The following is a 19,795-nucleotide window of genomic DNA, read 5'->3' on the forward strand; positions in this document are numbered from 1 at the left end:
ATGCAAGATTTAAAGGGGCACAAAGTTGTGACAGGAAGCGGTTTAAGCTGAAAATATAAGAACAGCTGTTCTCCAAAGTGAAAAGAAAACATGAAAATAAAATGTAGTAAGTTTTTAATCTGGACGTATTCTCATGGTACAGGCTGAAGTCAAGGTGCTTGAGGATAAGCGAGTAGGAGAGACAATTATGACAACAGATGCAGGTCCGAGAACCAGGCTCTTCACTCCACCACCCACATGGTAGGAATTGAGCTCAATTTCCACCTGCTTTTCACAAGACCACAAAGAAAGCACAGTCTGGGAGGCTTCTGTGTCCACACAGACACAATCCTGGACCAATATTGACAGCAGTAGTGACTCCTAGTCAGCACTGTCCTGAATACAGGTTCCCCTCAACTCCCTGCATCTTTTAAAACCTCCCTCTTTCCCACAGTGGTGTGTGTTCACAAGGGCATTCCCTTAGCCCTCACCCCCACCTTGGTTCTGTTTACATATACCAGGGTCTGCTTGTGGGCCTCCCCCAGTCCTCAGTTCACTTGTAGGCGCCATGCAGTATGTGGCTCCAACATATCTGCTAAAGCAGGATGAGACTCCTGCTGCCAGCGTATATACATACAGCCAGGAGGCATATTACACAAATAACAGTACACAAACAAAATACATGTTTATATAATAGTAGCAGAGTGTGCAACATGTGTACAATGGACACAAAATACATACATAAATCACAATCCAGGCAATGTACAACACAGCTCATTTCATGGTCCTGTCATCCCATACACAGAATAATTTTACTAACTCCACATATTTGCAGTCTCACTATAGGATATTGCAGATATAGGTATGGCAGTTTCACTATAAACAGCAGCAAATGAAGCTCCTATCACCAGGAATATTTTTCATGAAGAAAAATATTTACTAGCTAAATTGCTAATTATCTAGCAGAATACAAATCTATTATTAATAAGATAGGAATTGTACACAATATTCATCAGAATAAAAATTATACAAGAAAACAGGGCGCTCATTTATCCCAGGTGCAGCTTTAAATCAAGTTATGTTCTCTGGCCTCTCATGGTTATCTCAACCTTCCATTTCATCTACTCGCCTAATCATTGTTATTGAAGCACCATTATTATTATTATTACCATTTATTTATATAGCGCCACTAATTCCGCAGCGCTGTACAGAGAACTCACTCACATCAGTCCCTGCCCTATTGGAGCTTACAGTCTAAATTCCCTAACATACACACAGACACAGACAGGCTAGGGTCAATTTTGTTAGCAGCCAATTAAGCTACCAGTATGTTTTTGGAAACCGTACAACTCTAAAAATACACTAAATATGTTTACTTACAAACCCACATCATCATAGAAACACTTTTGATGTAGAAGGTATACATTTCACTTTCACAGAAGTTAAAAAACAAACAAAAAAGCAACATACAAAACTGGACATTTCAATTCATTATATTTTTATAGCTTTAATAATTTCAGTCAAAGTAAATAATAAACCATTTAACACACAACATAGCTATAAAACACTGCACTTTAGAAAATAAAAACTAAAATACTAAATACTACAATTTTTAAATGAAACGATAAAGCATATTAGCTTTACGGATTACCAATGACCGGGAGCAAACTCACTAAACATAATAATCTATGTAAGTAGAATACAAAATCAAAATATGAACCCACAATGCACCTTACTAAATCACAATGCAATATAACATAGAACAGCTTTATAAATATTCATATTGGTGCCGTGTGAAAAACATTTTGTAATGCTAGCACAAGGATTTTATTATGTACTGTCGGCTACCAGTCACTATTACTGCTGTTCCATTTCATTCAAAACGTATTAAGCCCTGCTTCCTCTGACCTCTTTGAGAAAAAATGTCCCCCATTCAAATTCTATAAACATGTCACAGCCATTTAGTGACCTGCAAAAGATTAGTTGTTGTGGAACAATAACATAATTATCCTCAATAGTGTCTGACTTTGATAAATGAGGTACTTTAGTTCCCTACACACGCAAATAGGATAATTAAGTTACTGCTTCATGACTAGTTTGGGGCTAGTGGATGAAGGATAAGACTATATTTAAAAGGGTGATAGTACAGTTATAGTGCAGCGCATATGATAATTAAATCTGTAGGGTTAATAAGAGCATGGTATTTTAAACCAGTGTAACTGTCATATACACATGGGGCAAGCTGCCATTTTGTCAAATGGACCAATGTTCATGGAAATCCATCATTCAATGATGGCACTAGTTCCCAGTGAATTGATAGGCTGAATATTGGCTCAGCCAAAAATATGACTACTAAATCCACTTTGCTCATAATGTGACAGGTTGTGGAACCAGGTTTCCTGGTCACCAGGGAGGAATTACTGCCAGCTCCTTCAATGGGAAAAATTCACACAGTGACTAATGCCACTGCTACAGAGCATAGTTGTCTTTCGTTACAACTTAACCTCTAATAAACTGCAAATAGATGGAGGTAACTCAAAAGTGCATTGTCATCAACCAATAACAACAGGGGCAGCATTGTGGAGTTGTGGTTATATTAAGGGGCTAGATGGTGGCATTATCAGGTTACATGATGACACTGAGGCTATTTATGAGCATTTCAGGCCATATTGAGGTTATACTTGAATAAGTCCTATTTTAGAGGATAAAACTCGTCAGAAATAGGTATTATACTAGCGGAGAAAGGGAGTTCCAGTACGAGACTAGTCAGCTCATTGTTTGCACTGAGATGATATAGCTGACCATCAGTGCACTCATAGCAGATACCATCAGCATCAGTACAAAGACAGATGATAAATGGCCACATACTAGGGCTGGGTACACACTACAGTGTTTTCAGCCAACTATCGGGCCACTTAAACGATAAACGACCGTTCAGCCCAATATCGCATTAGTGTGTACGCTGCAACGATGGACAATTATTCTTCCAAAGCACACCGTATCATTTCGTTTGATTTTAAAACCAGATTAAAAATCTTGTTCACCGATGGAACAATGTTGTTCCAATTCTGCAGTGTGTATGTTCTCACGACCGGCAGTGTCCATAGATCTCTATGGAGTGTGCAGAGTCATCATCTTTTCAGTCGATAATTATGACAGATGAAGAGCACAGACCTGAAAGTTAATTGTGTAAAATGTGTTTAGTGTGTACACATCAATCGACATGCTGATCGGGACTTTTTGTTTTTAATCGTTAGTATAATCGTTAAGGATATCGCATGCGGACAAATTTTGTATAGCGTGTACCCAGCCTAATACTAAATCTGTGATAAGAAGGTACTCTGCACATACAGACCACTGATACTAACTCTACCCTTGGACAAACACAACACTTCACAACCTAACCTATTATCCATCTATGCGGCTGAATAACCCTGACAAATAATAATACAGAAGACAAGAGATACTTCCATTGTTATGCAGGCTGTGTGCTGTATGCTATGGAGAATTTGTCTTCAATAAGAACCAACCCACACAAGAGTCATACCTTTGTTTATGAGCGATATTAGTCCCATTTTCAGAGTGTGTGACATTTTAGAAAGATCTAATGTTGTTGTGGTTATGTGATTTTAATAAAGCAGCGGATCACCATATCAAATATTGTTTTGTCCTGCTGGAATTGAAGGATAAATGTTTTCAAAATAATTTAGACACACACTTAAGTATATTATTATATTGTGGTATTTTATTTATAATAAATTTGTTTATAATATGTAAACTAATTTCAAGAGTGTGTGCATTACACCATCTTCTTACAATAATATTTTGGGTAAGAGCCTTAAGCGGATATTCTGAAAACAGCACTGTCTCTTCCTCAAATGTACCACTTAAACCGAAATGTATAGGACACTAACAAATAAATATATTTATAATTTTTATTTCCACTCAGGCTTCTAACTCCAAACACTTCTTTAAAAAAATTAAATCTCTTCTCAGCCCTCCCACACCAATTCCTACAATCAAAAATTTTATATGAAATGATATCCTCTCCTCTGAGCAACAACTTGCTCAATTGACATCTTGCATCCTTTGACATTTTCTCTTTACTTGATACAAATGAAGATAACATATCTACGCTGTAATATTCTTGGACCTCTCTGCTCCATTTGACACTATCGACTACTCACATCTCATGCCAATGCTGCAATCTCTAGGTCTTCAGGACACTGTCCTATCCTGATTTTCATCCAACTTATCAAACCACTTCTTTCAGTGCTCATTTTGCTGGATCCAACTCTTCTTTACTCCCTCGATCAGTTGGAGTACCACAAGGTACATAGACCTCAAGTTTGATTGCCTAAGTGTCATCCTTGACTCCAAACTGTTCTTCGGTCCCCATAGTCAATCTGTATTCAATATTTATTGAAGTGTAATCTGAGAACCACATAACCAATTAATTCAACTAAATCAAACATCAGTATTTGGCAGAATACTGTATTTTTTGATTATGGGAGACTGATAATTTTGCAAGACACTAAAAGTATTACCTTTAGTGGGGACGTTGTTAATAACAGTCAATGGGGTGCTATGTTCTCCCTGTGTTTGCGTGAGTTTCCTCCGGGTGCTCCGGTTTCCTCCCACACCCCAAAAAACATACTTGTAGTTTAATTGGCTGCTATCAAAATTGACCCTTGTCTCTCCCTGTCTGTGTCTGAGTGTGGGTCTATATTAGGGAATTTAGACTGTAAGCTCCAATTGGGGCAGGGACTGATGTGAATGAGTTCTCTGTACAGCGCTGCGGAATTAGTGGCGCTATATAAATGATGATGATGATTCCACAGAGCTCTATTGTAGAGTTATGGATGAACTCTAATCCTCCAGTGCAGAAAGCAGAGAAGTGAGCATCTCCTGGCTTTAGGTTATGGAAAGATACTGACCCCCCCCCCCCCCTACCTATTTAGTGTACATGGATGACATGTTTAATAAGCAACAGGTCAACTAAGAGGTAGAGTTGTCTGTTAAGGTCAGTTTTACTGCACACCAGGTGAGAAACACATGCAAGATATATCACCAAGTAAAGAGCCACACTCTTGTAGTGACCCAACAACAACTTCAAATCAATAAAACAGAAAAACCTTCAAGTAAAACTCCTCCTTAAGTTAACATGCATATTGTGGATGTTCCAATGGGGTTATCACACTCAAAAAGAGTGTATTACATTCCATCCACATCTCTTCAATAGAGCACTATGGAAAACTTGCTGCAGAGTCATAGACGAACTGAGTCTTCCAGCATTCAGGTAACCGCTATACGTGAAGGTTATATCTGATCAAAAACAGGTTGTCCAAAGTCAACGCCTAATGTCACATTTTGTAATAATGATTACTGGACGTTACCCTATATTTCAAATCCTATAAAACATTCACGCACAAGAAGGTAATGTATTCACGTTCCTTTAAAAGGGAAACTCCAGGAAAGCAGTAAGACTTCTTTTTTTTTTCATTTTGGCAAAGAATTTACCCCCTGCCAACTAGTAGAACTGCAGGATATACTCACCCCCTCAGATACTTTGCAGATTCTTCTTTAACTGCCTTATGTACTTGAGATTTACTACAAACCTATAAATATGAGATAGCTGACAATGCTGGATGTATCACTAAGTTTCTATCACCAGCTTAAGGCTAAGTGATTTGCTGGAAATGTCAGGTGAAGGAGAATTGGCACTGACGCCATGCTCCAAGTTAATACAAGAGATACATCAAAAGACACAGCAGATACAAATGATAATGTAAAGCAATATCTTAAGAAATGCACTCTGCTAGACTGAAAATAATACACGTTCCACAACATATGAGTCACAACTAACATCCAGTCCACTGAAATGTCTCAGCATATAATATTAATAAACTGATAACACTGGGATTTGCATTTTATAAAGGACTGTATCTGTAAGAGAATTGTAAGGGGCAAACAATATTCTTGCCACAGCTATATACACAATTTATAAGCTAGTACAGAGCACCACAAGGAATAATAAATCGGTTAAATTGGAACATGCCATTGCACACTAAAGAAACATGGTGCCTTCAAAAACTCTCCTACAAAATAGAACAGCACTGGCAAACGTCATGTACCTCTCATGACTTCCTCAAATGTACCACCACTCCTACCGAAATACTTTTAACACTACCAAATAAATATATTTATAATCTCTCATCTCTGCTCAGGCTTCTAACTCCAAATGCCTCTTTAAAACATTTAAATCTCTTCTTAACCCTCCCACACCAACCCTTAAAATCAATTTAATATTAAATGATATCCTCCAAGCAACAACTTGCTCAATTGCTTTCCTGCATCCTCTGGCACTTTCACTTTGTTTGACACAAATGAAGATGACGTATGTAGTCTCCTATTTTCCACCTACTACTGTCTGCTCGCCTTTATCCGGAGGGGATAGTCAATTGTGCAGTCTCCTGTGCTCATCCAACTAGAACGAATATATGTAATCTTTCCATGTGTATCTTACCACCATTATTCAAGCATTTGAAGACCCAATCTCTCTCTCAGATTATTAAACCAAATCCCATGCCTGTCCAATCTTCTTAAAAGACTTGCCTACACTCGCCTCACATGCTTTCTGTCCTCTCACAACCAATTAAACCCTCTTCAGTCAGGCTTTCGTTACCAGCACTCAACAGAGCCTGCAAAAACTAAAGTGGTCAATCATTTGATCACTAATATGAAGGACTCTACACTCTTCCAACTTTCCTGAACCTCTCTGCTCACTACTCATACCAATGCTACATTCCCTAAATCTACAGGACACTGCCCTACCCTGATTTTCCTCTTTCTTTAGAGTTCATTTTGTTGGGTTCACCTACTCTTTACTTCTTTATTCAGTTGGAATTCCAGAAGGCTCAGTCACATGCCATGTGCTCTATTCTATCTATAACACATCTCTTGGAAAATGAATAAGCTCTTTTGCATTTCAGTATCAGCTCTAATCAGATGATACGCAAATGTATGTATTCCTCTCTTTCACCATCTGTGTTGGTTCTAGTTACTGAGGGTATGTCTAACTTTCATCTTGGATGTTCTCTCTCTCCACCTAAAACTCCATTTTTCAAAAACTGAGCTAATACTTTTTCCACTATCAGAAGCTGCCTGTCATCTCTATTTTCTGTTGACAACACAACAATAAATCATAACCCTCAAGCTTTATTGGCTAGGTATCATCCTTGATTGAAATCCTGTTACATACATTTAAGAAAATATGCAGATATCTTAACTAAAGACCCTATAAATCTATGTTTATTTGCAATGACTAGACCAGTGGTGGTAAATAAGTGGTCCACCATGCATTTGACCTCCAGTCCCCACCCGGTAGTTCCTGATCTAATTTATTTTTGGTTGGGCAAATAAAGGATGCCTCATGGGCATGTAGTTGTATGTGGGGGTGATCTGAGACAGGTCTAGTGAACAGGTAGTAAGGGGCATGTGGGGGATGCCTGATGGACATGTAAGGGGCATGTGAGGAGGTCTGATGCGCATGTATGGGGCATGTAAGGAGGTCTGAGAGACATGTGGACAGAGGCATGTGGGACAATGTAAGCAGTTCGAAGTAGCATGTGGGGGGATTTTGAAGTACATGTGGAATCTAATGGCTTGTGGCGGTCTGAGTGCATGTGGAGGTCTTTTGTGGAATTTTGGAGCAAGTATGGGGCATTTTGGGATGAGTGATGTGGGCATATCGAGATCATTTTAAGGCTGTTTATTCATTCTTGAAATTAAGTGCAATGTGCGCCCTTTTTGAAGGTTGGAGGGCCCTTGAAGTATATCAGATTGCCCAACACTGGACTAGATTAATTTTCCTTGAAAAACATTCCTCTACTGCTGCTCTACTCTGTCAGTGCCAACATTTGTTGCCTGTACTTTACCAAATCCAATGTAAATTACTTCTACTGGCATACAAAGCCATTAATTAAAATACACTAACATACATCTCTTCCTTTGTCTCAAAATCTCTTAACGCTCTCTGCTCAGCCCAAGATTTGTGACTCATCCACACTCTTCACTTGCTCCCATTTCCATGTTTTGGTCTGCGCCCACTCTCTGGAATTTTCTCCAAACCATCCCTGAAAACTCACCTGTTTAGGGAAGATTATCAAAATTCCTGAATCACCTTCTTTACCTTTCTAGGCTATTCTACCGAATCATCTTTCCTTTAAACAGTTCAAACAACCACTGGTATGTGACTGGATCATATAGCCACAATAAACACCAATTACCATTGCAAACTGGCTGAACCAATATGCAATCTGTGGCATTTAACCTCATGTTTCAAACTTCTATTTTCCTACAGACAGTGTTGTTTTAATACTGTGTTTGTTCCCAATAGCAAAGTGCTGTGAAAGAGCAAAGTATAGTCAACTTAACCCATTAGCAGTCTCTCACACTGGCGTACTACACCAGTTTGCATAGCATAATCTTGCCTGAAACCGCTCTGCGCATGCTGAGAAAAGTGGCATCACATATATGCACCTATGCAGATTCTGGCATGGACATGGAGAGACGGCATGAGGAAGGGTAGGGGCATCAACCCCCCTCTAACTACTGTTAGTCTGATAGGATAAGGGCATTTTTGATGAGTGCAGGCTAAGCACTGTCATTGTGCTCACATACAAAAATTAGATTCAGTAGGTGGAGTTGTTGGTGAGGGAAGACCCATGTTAAAGAAAGTGGCGGAGTCGAGCATTAACCTATATGGTCACACAGATCATTTGGATGTGAGCACTTCCCATAGTGAGACGAGGGCATGCACCTTATCATGAGCTCAGTTATGTGCATATGCGCAAAACTAAACAAGTTGCACGTCCATAATATCTGTGAGAAGAAAATGCCCCTTTCGCTCATACACGTGGGTGCTTTTCATTTACTTGTAGTACATCCTGTATTCGTTATATTAACTTGTGTGGTGAACTCCGCTAAACCAGCAGTGGAAATTCATTAATAAAATCCTAGAATTTGACATAAAAAATTAACCTACATGTCCATCTAGTCTAAAGTACATTAATATGTACTTAACGTTTCAAAGAAACTTGCGTGCATTTATGAAGGGGAATACAGGTGAAACACGGGACATGTAACATTTAAAAGAAAATGCTGATTTAAATATAAAACAATACAAAACAATAATCACTACTATATAATGACAAAGTCAAATCTGCAATGTATTGATGCTTGTTGCCCTGTAGGTCTACTAAAGGGTAGAGAACATCTTTTATCACAACCACATAAACTGTGACAGGAACGGCTATGTCGCCTTATAAAAATGTACACAAAGCAATTTCCTGCAAAGTCATAACTCAAATCAGACTATGCTTTTCTTTGACACGATCCACAAAAGTTAATGATTTTGGTCCTATAAGTTTATAGCCAAACAGGAAGGTGCTGTATAGATATTTACTGCTGTAGATGGTCGCTGGTTTGTCCGTTTAATGTGGCAATTACAGAGACTCGTTCTATACACTGCTAATTTTGATTTATGAATCGGCTGCTTAACAGGAGCTTGATCCTTAACAGCTGAGGTAATGGAGATTACATCTTCAAGTGCAAGCAGACAGTCTACATTGGATGTGTCTGTAAATGAATGCACACAAATCTTCTGTGTCACTACTGAGAGATCCTAGATGAAATCTGCCAACCGGAGAAAAAAGAAAATCTTTCTTGTTTTCAAAGACAATAGGTTATCAAGGAGAAGAGGAAATTAAATGTAGGAAAGATACATTTTGATACACACACGTATATATATATTGCTCCTAGACATTTTCACTTCACAATAACAGCACTTACAGTTGACCGCAGCGGCTCTAGCAGGGCAGAAATATAACAAACCAACTTGTTGGAAGGGTAGCATCATATGACAGTGCCATGTTGAAAGTTACAGGGCTCTTCCATACAGCCCATTCTACTGCTAATGTTTTTAGGAGATTGCTTTTTATGCACCTGTCAGTTAGCAATGGGAGTGGTTCCAATGCCCAAACACTAATAAATAAATAAATATATAATATAATAATATATATATATATATATATATATATATATATATATATATACACACACACACACACACACACACACACACAAGTGTATATGAAGAAATGGCAAATAACAATCCCCTCCACAGTCCAAAAGCTACACACTGAGGAGGGAAATATTGAGAATCTCTAAAATATGGGGACAGATAATAGCATTTTATTGTATTAGTATTGCACCAAGGAGAGACATCAGTTCCCCTTTAAGGCTGCCTAAACACTGGAAGCTTTCCGTTTCCCCATACTTCTATCTTTGGAAGGGAGTTCAGCCTAGCAGAAGGAACAATGGGAAAACAAAGCCATCTAAATCAGCTACAGTATATTCCTATATAATCACTCACATTATTGGAATATCCATATACTTGTTCACCAATACATTATTTAAATAAAAAGGTAACTTGATGAGGTCTTAAGCCAAGAGAAAACACTGCCCTAAGCATGCAATTTTATTAATATTAGAAATAAGAAACCCTTTCATTCTACATAAAATAGTATTAAAACTGCTTGTTTATATTAACTGGCATAATTACCTTTTTTGGAGTCAAAATCCGTTGTCTAAACTTCTCCACGGTCTCCTGCCCTGCATTATCCCAGGCACTAGCAAAAGCCTCAATTTTACCCTGCTCCAGATGGATGTTCTCCAACTGCTGGTGTAAGACCACCGTTTTTAAATTATGATACACAGCCTGAAAAATAATACAAATAACAAATGTAAAATGACTGTGGATGACAATTCTGCCTTATATTACCCACACAAGTAAACAGTGAACTGGCACAAATTAGTGAGGTAAAGGCACAATATTATTACATACAAGGACCACTGTGCATTTGTGAGTATCTCTAAAATCAAAAAAGTCTATGTTTCAATGTATGTAATGTAATAAATTAATTGTTCTCTGAGGAGTACTTGAGTTTGATCAAATTGACTATTGAATAATGAGATTTTCCATAATTTAAACTAGCCACTCAACCAATTTGGATGATTTAGACCAAATGGACCTAAAACTGCTACATGGCACATGTGGAACATGTTTCCATCAGTGATCAAAGATAAGAGCATTTTGTAGTAAATGGAAAAAATAAATCAAGCAATAACTGCAATGACCAAATATGTTTGTGTATGAATTCCTTGCTTGGTCAAGCTTGGAGGATCCCATGTGATCCTATACAACTATATATGTCCATTTTAGCTAACCACATCTGTGGCCAAATTTGGCAAATATTTGTTCAGCAAGCAGGCCGTTACACTGGATCTAAACATATGTGATCAGCTTACAGCGATCACCCTGTGGGTATTTTCACTTGCTCAGTAGATCTTTTGATAACCTAAAATTGACAAGCTTTGTCCAAAGTGACATCAATAGACAACATACAGTAGATTTCTAGATAACCAGAACCTCATTGCAAACTGAACATTATCTACCATTTCTAAGAATGCTGCAGTGTAGAGACAATCAGCTAAGGAAGTGTACTGATGTTATATACCGTAAACATACTCGTTACAATGAGAAACAAAAACAGTACAAAGTTTATTTTCCATAGGTGTAAAACAAAAAAGTAGGATGTAATTAATAGTATTATAATTTGTATTTACCGATCTACAAGTAAAAAATTAGACTGATTTCCAAGATGAAGGGTGGCTATTTTTGTTCATTATGAAACAATACCATTTGTTTTGTGTTTTTATCTGTTTATATACAATAAAAAAAGAATGTCACATTTAAACTAATTTGTTGGGTTCTATATACGTTTTGGATTGGTTTACCAGTGGGAACCTCTAAATAGCATTGGATAAAGGAGAACTTAAATATGGAGTGAATAATTTATGTATGCAAGTAGATACAAGATTGTTTACATAGCGCCACTTAGCATGCAATGCTTTACAAAATTTACAGATACAAGCTCAATACTAGGAGAAACATAACAAAATGTACCCCCACCCCCAAGAAGTTAATGGTCTAATTAGGTAGGAAACACTAGGTGATCATTTAGGGATTAAACTAATAAGGACCACAGTGTATAGCATCAATGGGATTATTTGCTTCACTCAGCATATGATGCTCGCCAGGGGTTTTGAAAGTGTGTAGAGAGTATAATAGCTGGATAGCTGAAGGTAAGGGATGTAAGACATATGACGCAGCAAAGGGTTTAAGAAAGAAGAAGAGTGAAAAAGTAAGCGACCCACTGAACGGCATAGGTAGCATGCTGGGGTGTAAAGGGAGATTACGCCAGAGATTTCAATTGATGAAGAGATTGGAAGACTTTGAAGAGCCTTGAACTATAGGAATAAGATATTGACTACGATATTTAAAATATTACCAGCTAAGAGATTGGAAAAAGGGGTGATGTATACGGAGTAAGTGGACGTGTGTGATATTCTAGCATCTACACTTACAATGGATTGAAGTGGGGAGAGACAAAATGTGAGAAAGCCAGCAAGAAAGAGATTACAACAATCAAGAAGGGAAAGTACAAGAGTCTTAATGACCATTTTGGCAGTGGAGATAAGTCTGGTCATATTTTAGCAATGTCAAGGAGGAACAAACCGCAGTATGTTGTTGATTAAATGTGTTGGGAAAATGAGAGGAATCTATTATAGCTCCTAGATACAAAGAATGAAGAAGAGCATAAATGACTGCATTATTGACTGTGATTAGAAAGTCAATTGATATGGAGAAAAGATGAGCAGTTTAGTTCTGCATATAAATGTTGCCATCTATGAAATGGCTGAGAGTCAAGGTGATATTAGCATCTTTAACGAAAGAGACAGGCCACGATGGACAGCCAGAACTTTTTATCATCTGTATATAGTTGATATTGGAAACTGCAGCTTGTGGATAGAGAAGAGCATGGGAGAAAAGACAGATATTTGAGGAACAGCTACAGATAAACTAATAGATTAGAATAGGGAGTTCGAAGCAGAAAATTTAAATGAACAATGACACAGGTAGGAGGACAACCGAGAATGTCATGAGCTCGATTCCGACCAGGGCCCTATCTGTGTGGAGTTTGTATGTTCTCACGTTACATAGAATTTGACAGCAGAAAAGAACCACTTGGTCCATCTAGTCTGCCCATTTTTTAACCTATTGTAACCTCCAACCCTAATTTATCCTTAGTTATTTGCAGGATATCCTTATGTCTATCACAAGTATGTTTAAATTGTTGTACTGTATTAACCTCATGTTTGATTAAGTTTCCTCCTGTAGTCCAAATACATACTGACAGGTTAATTGGCTGCTGACTAAAATGGACCCGTGTGTGTTTGTGTGTTAGGGAATTTAAACTGTAAGCTCCAATGGGGCAGGGACTGATGTGAATGATTAATGTTCTCAGTTCAGAACTGCCTAATATGATTTATATAAATAAACAGTAATAAATAAATAAATGGGCTTTTTGAGAATGAACTGTTGAACTCGATGTGCATGTCTTTTTTCAACCTAAACCTATGTAAGGATATGCATACATTCTCTTTTTAAATATTGTTTTGATGCAAATTAAAGAAAACACTATAATTATGCCTGTTTATCGGATGGACACTTTTATTTTATAAACACATCATATGCTCATAAACCAATAATAAAATACAATATGGTCCATGCAGGTTTTTAAGCATTCCGTTAGCCACAAGAAACTTTTACCTATTAGTTGGATAGAACTTGTTTATAATAATGGAATACTAACACTGTTCTGTGTAATACGGTTTCATGTTTTACTCTTTTATATATAGGGCACAGTTCTGTTTTTAATATTTCAAATATAAAATGTAATGTTAATAGTTAACTGATTTGGAAACACTGTGTGGTGTGCTACTTGCACAGCTTACAGGTCTCACAATAGAATATATCCTTAGCCATGAGCATGGGCTAATTGATCTGTACAGTGCCGAAGGAGTTAATTGGATTAAAGTAACATGTACACAGATTCCAAATAATTTATTGAGTAGTTTCTTCTAGAAGACTCATGTCTGACACATATCCCTGTGAAAAGATATATAATCAGGGCTGAGACGTTATATGGGAGATTGCAGAAAGAGTGAGGTTTGATATTCTTTGTTTCCACTTAGTGCACTTATGACAACACTCATTAAACAGAATATGGTAAGTTGTGGCTAACCAACCGTAGGTTCACTGCTTGGCCAGTTAAAATATTTTATTTTTCTATACATGCACAAAACGTGATAATGATAAGCACACCCATTGTCTGCTATATAGAAATAAGCGACAACCCATTGAGACTTCAATCAAATGAGAAGAATCAGGCACCTCTGCAGTCAGCCCGAATGGCCGGATCCCGTGGGCGTAAAGCAACGACTACATACATACATACATACATACATACATACATACAGAGCAATGCCTGGCAAATGTATTTTTATCCAGGACCATATCAGATCTGGTAGGAGGTCGATGGCGCCCAATCGTCACATGTGTGTCCACTTTAAAGGAGTAGTAACAGCTTGAACAATAAAATGGCACATATCAGACCTTTTACTCTAAATACCTAAAACTATATCGCTTAAAAACTATATTTCTCTACAGGTTGTGAAAAAAAATGTAAATTGTACCCGAAGGATTACATTTTCTCCTGGACAAACCATGCAAGGGGTGCAAATTAATTTTATTAAATAATAAGTTAAATACTGGCAGTTTTTACATGTAGCACACAACTACTTCATAGCTTTATTTTTTTCACTGAAATTCAAAGTTGATCTAGGACATGCCTTACCCCAACTATAAATCTGTGCCCACATTTTAAATTTACTTCCCTCCCAATGCAGCATGGTTTTGCTAAGGTGGAAAGTTACTCGTTTTCTTGCTTCACTTTCCTTAATGAATCAGGCCCCATGTGTATATGATACCTTTGTACAGTTATAGATATAACAAAGTCCCACATACTTGCGTTGGGTGAAAGAATAGTGATTGTATGGACAGGGGGTGGTTGGTCATAACATGTTTTTACACGTCTCACACACTTTCCACCCTATACGAGTGCAGACAGAAAAATTAGCCTATGACTTATTTACAGGCATGAATAATGCATCCAACTGTTTTGAGATTACAACTAGCATGTAATTAATATTTGATGGACATTTAAAATATTCAGTCTGCAGACGGTAACTGTTTCCCACTACACTAGGGGTATTCCTATGGGTCTTTACTGGTACACATCCCATACTGCTCCAACATCACTTTCAATAAGTCAGACTTATAGTACCTGTTCCAAAATGAATGAGATGGTCTCCAACACTAATTTTAGATTTTGCTTATCCAATGAAAAAGCAGCTTGGAGTTTTTCCTCTTCATCCTCGTTAAAACTCTGTTCTGCCTGTAAGCAAAATAAAAAGCAGTTTTCAGTGAAGTGTTAAAAAACACAAAACACATATGGCATAATAGCTTTTAAGTCATGTCTGCATTATCTTCTGGCAAATCTGGAGTAAAGTATTCAGTACAGAAAATGGAGATGTGCTTCACAAATCGTGCCAGCCTCGCATGGATGTAATCTGCATTTATGTACTTTTTGCAGATAAAAATGTGAAATGATAAAGACTGTGCAATTTCCAAAACCATTCAAACCTAATGTCAGTTATTTGTATCTTTTAGACTAGTCAAGAAAATCCTCTTGTGATAATCCCAAACCTGAGATCGCATAACAAATCTGCAAAATAAATGGTCACGGAGGGATAATTGAGACTCTGACTGTGCTGCATTCATCAATCTAGTATTGCCAGTGAGGATCTTATCTTGTTCTTTGCACTGATAGACTGAGTTGGCTGCAAATTCATCAACTAAGGATGTGAAGTCGTGTAAACCAGCAGAGAGATGAACTAAATGGAGCCGATGGTCTCTTTTTGGAGGCGAACATGAGAAACAGAACTTTTATTAAAGTTTTTCCCTCATTATTCCAAAAGTAACGTGACTCAATGTTTATAAGAAAGTGGTGGGTCAGGGCGGCATGTCCTTCCAGCTTTTATATATTTGAATGTGTCTTTCATACTGCCATTGTTCCTTCTCATCTCTAAACTGTATCTGTTAAAACAGTGATGGCTAACCTGTGACACTCCAGGTGTTGTGAAACTACAAGCCCCAGCAAGCTTTGCCAGTAGATAACTAGCTGATAGCTGGCAAAGCTTGCTGGGGCTTGTAGTTTCACAACACCTGGAATGTCACAGGTTAGCCATCACTGTGTTAAACTCTTTAGTGGACAATTCCTTTACCTCTTGTCCCACTCCCCTGTCCCCATTAATGCTTCAGAAAGTGTTCCACTGCAGTCACCAGATGAGGAGCTCTGGTGCTTCTAATGCTGGAGCATTAAGGCCATGCAAAGTATCCTGTACTTTGGACAGTGGGTATATAACAAAGGTGGAAATGTATTTTGCTGTAGGTTATTCGGGTGTCACATTACACATTTTGTCCTGGTCAGATTTGATTTGCCTGCAGATACTTGGCTGCTAAGAGAGTACCTTTCTTCTCCTCCTGGAAACAGTGATTGCAAACTAGTCTGGGGTGAGCTGGTGACTTAGTATCAATGGAGATATGCATGGGGGTGTTATTAATACAGATTTAAAACTGAAGGTGTTTCTCCAAAACTGGAAAAATCTTTTAATCTGACCTGGTTCTACTAAAGTATCTCTAAAGCCAATTGCAGTCTGTGACTAAAGGTCCACTTATTCATAAGTGATACTTCCCCTTTAACAAAGTGAGACAAGGCCGTAACTAAAGAAAATGCATGTAACTGCAGACCAATGCGGACATAAATTGTTATAATGATTGGGTATACTCAAATTCCTTTTAACAGTACATTTTAAAACATGTCATACATAAAAAAACAAAACTTTTAAAACTTCCAAATTAGAGGACACAGCCTAAAAACTAAACTAGACCGTTTTCAATAGACCAAGGCAATTTTTGCTTTGTGGACAGTTGAGGTTTGTTATTTCCTAGCAGTTCTTTAAAGGTGTTTAAACTATTATATACTATTCTGTGCATGTACTGTATATTTAAAATAGTATTGGAACAGCTGGCTACTGTAATTCTGTGGCTGAAATAAAGAGAAGTGACCACCCCAGGAAGATGATTTAGCATATACTTGTTTTTGTACTACACATTCTACTACAGCGGATCTCGATGATACTTAGTGGATGTAGCCCAGTGCCAATGTTTTGCACACAAAGATCTAGAACAGCCATGACTTCCCTTGAGCATGCAAAAGTTATGGGGTGTATAAAAAAAGGATGTCTATAAAAAAAAATGTTATAAAAGATTAATGTTATATATATATATCTCATCTTTAGCATCTCTTTTCCTTCTTCTATTAGCTGGTGATATGGAGGGACCTAGATTTGGTGATCTATATCCCATAAAATTCATTCTGTTCCAGAACACCTGCCAGGACTGGTCAGACTGGTGGTCAGTGATCTAGTACACCGCTTCCTGTAGTGCTCATATGGTACTTGTTCTAATAGGATAAACAATGGTTTATTCTATTATAATAGGACTCTTTTGGGCTCAAAGAGGTGGCAAGTAAAAGCAGCCAGGTGGAGCACCCAGGAAATAGGTGCTGGGGAGAACACTGCGTGTGCTATCTAGTCCTCAACAACATAGTGGACTCCACTGTGCCTATTATCCTATTCTTTCCTATTGTCTCTCATTACCACTCCCTTTAGAATTTAAGCTCTCAGGGACAGGATCTTCTACCCTATGTCTCCTATCTGTTCACTCTCTTCCTCGTTTGTCCCTGTCATACCTTATGCTGAATTGTTTCTTTATGCCATACGTTTTGCTGTCACCAACAGATTGTTGAACTCAGTGCCTACCCTAGAGTCCTGATCCAGTGTAAGCAGTTACAAAGAACCAGCCAAGGTCATCAGCAAGGAGGTGCTGCAGCAGCAACACACAATACCCAGAGGCTGAGAAGGCCAAAGCCATGAGCTAAACTAGCTTAAGCACCCTGGAAACAAGGGCTGTTAAGTGTCTGAGATACTCATAAAACATTACCTGCATATTCAGTCTACTCACAATAGGAAGTCCCAAGCCATGGACTAAATTGGTATTAGCAACTTGCCTGCAGGACTAAACCCATTTCCAGAATTCTGTATTTAAACCCAAGCCTCAAAATTAGATACAACACCCCCCCTGCAAGGGTTGTTGAAGCGGCTGTCCACTTTACAATACATCCCTTAAGCGAACCTCCCTTTCCTCTAATAGTACTTTGGTGGGGCCCCTCCCTTAGGACAGAACTATTTATTGTATTGAGCTGGGGGCTGCTCATTAAAGGAGAGACTCACACCAAAGGACTATTCAAGGGAACACAATTGAAAAATACATATTTTAAAGAGTATAACACATTTAAGGTTCCAAAGAGCGGATACTAATTTAGTTGATGAATTGAACCTGCTTTTAAGTAGCCCCAAGCAGCAAACGTTAATTAATAACTGCGGCCACAGTGCTGTATTAAATTAGACCATACTCTCCTTGGTGACACCTAAATTAAAAAGAACATCTCGGCTTCTGGGGATAAATGGACATATCACATTTGCCAGTAACATACTAAAGATAATTTACTAAATTGCAAAAACGCAACCCTTTAAAACCTTTCTATTTTCTCAAATGCAACCATTGATCCATCCTGTACATGTACTGATGTATGATCACAATCCTGTTCTAGAATCAGTCTCAGCCTACTGTTGCAGGACTGCGGGTACAACTGTAAATACGGATGGTGAAAGTGTAAATACGGATAGTGAAAGTAGTAAAAAAAAAAAAAAAAAAGTCTAGCTTACTATCACTTTAGAACCACACCCTATATCAAATTATACCTTTTTTTTTTTACTTTGGTCCTAAATGAAATGCAGCTCAATGCTAAAAGCTATTAAAAGTATAGAAGGTCTTCTAATTACTTTTATAAATACCTGTAAAAATAGTCTTTGGTGGGGAGAAAGTGGCTCTATGGCTGTTTATGTTGATGTTCCCTGTCCCAAACGCCTCTATCCATGGAATCTCATTTAAATATCACATTCTACAAAACATAATTTCATTTTGCAAGTAGAAGTCGAGGTACACTCATATGCCCAGTTGCCATACACCTAGGATCACTTCTAACGAGCTCCTCCAATCAGAAGATCCACCACCCTCAGATATCGCCATACTAAGGTGCCAATTCATGAGACACCTATAAAAATAGGTGTATTTGCACAAAATAGGTGCATGACATCACAATATGGTAAATGCGCTTTGGAGTTGATTGTTGCACGTGTGACATTACCCTTACTGCCCTTTCTGTATTTGGTTGCAGGACATGCTACTCATATGCAGGGGCTGTTTTAGCCGTGGCTTACAATGGCTAAACAAAAAAAATAAAAAAACAATTATGCTAACTTCATTCGTCAGTAACCAATATGTACTCAGTGAAAAAAGTTCACCTACTAACACAATGTCACAGTTGGAAACTATGTTCCACAATGGAATGTACAATAGAATCCACAAAGGCAAAACACAGCTACATATGAGAAGCATCTCCAACCAAGCACTGCTTATCACTTGCAGCCAAAATCAAATAAGAGAGAATCCCACTTTACAAGAGTAGGTCAGTCACATAAGGTATTTAAAGTAACTTATTCATAGAATTTGACATTCTGTATTTATTTATTCATTGCTTCATGCCAATTGTATCAGTTTAATGTATGAGCAGCATTTGCATTTATACTGATAAACCTTTGAAAA

The 19,795-nt window shown here is 37.8% G+C and overlaps 1 protein-coding gene across 4 annotated transcripts in view; it reads right to left on the reverse strand.

Annotated features, from left to right (window-relative positions):
- The window catches only part of COMMD10 (COMM domain containing 10), a 262,491-nt gene that overhangs the window by 234,827 nt on the left and 7,869 nt on the right, over window positions 1–19,795 (reverse strand). For all 4 annotated transcript variants that reach the window (XM_075179456.1, XM_075179448.1, XM_075179470.1 and 1 more), the window contains exons 3-4: window positions 15,291–15,401; window positions 10,604–10,759 (exon numbers count right to left, since the gene is read on the reverse strand). In XM_075179456.1, the coding sequence (XP_075035557.1) occupies window positions 10,604–10,759; window positions 15,291–15,401 (267 nt within the window). The remainder of the gene's footprint in view (window positions 1–10,603; window positions 10,760–15,290; window positions 15,402–19,795) is intronic.

The sequence above is a fragment of the Mixophyes fleayi genome, chromosome 1 (assembly GCF_038048845.1).
Source record: "Mixophyes fleayi isolate aMixFle1 chromosome 1, aMixFle1.hap1, whole genome shotgun sequence".
Taxonomy (NCBI): Eukaryota; Metazoa; Chordata; class Amphibia; order Anura; family Limnodynastidae; genus Mixophyes; species Mixophyes fleayi.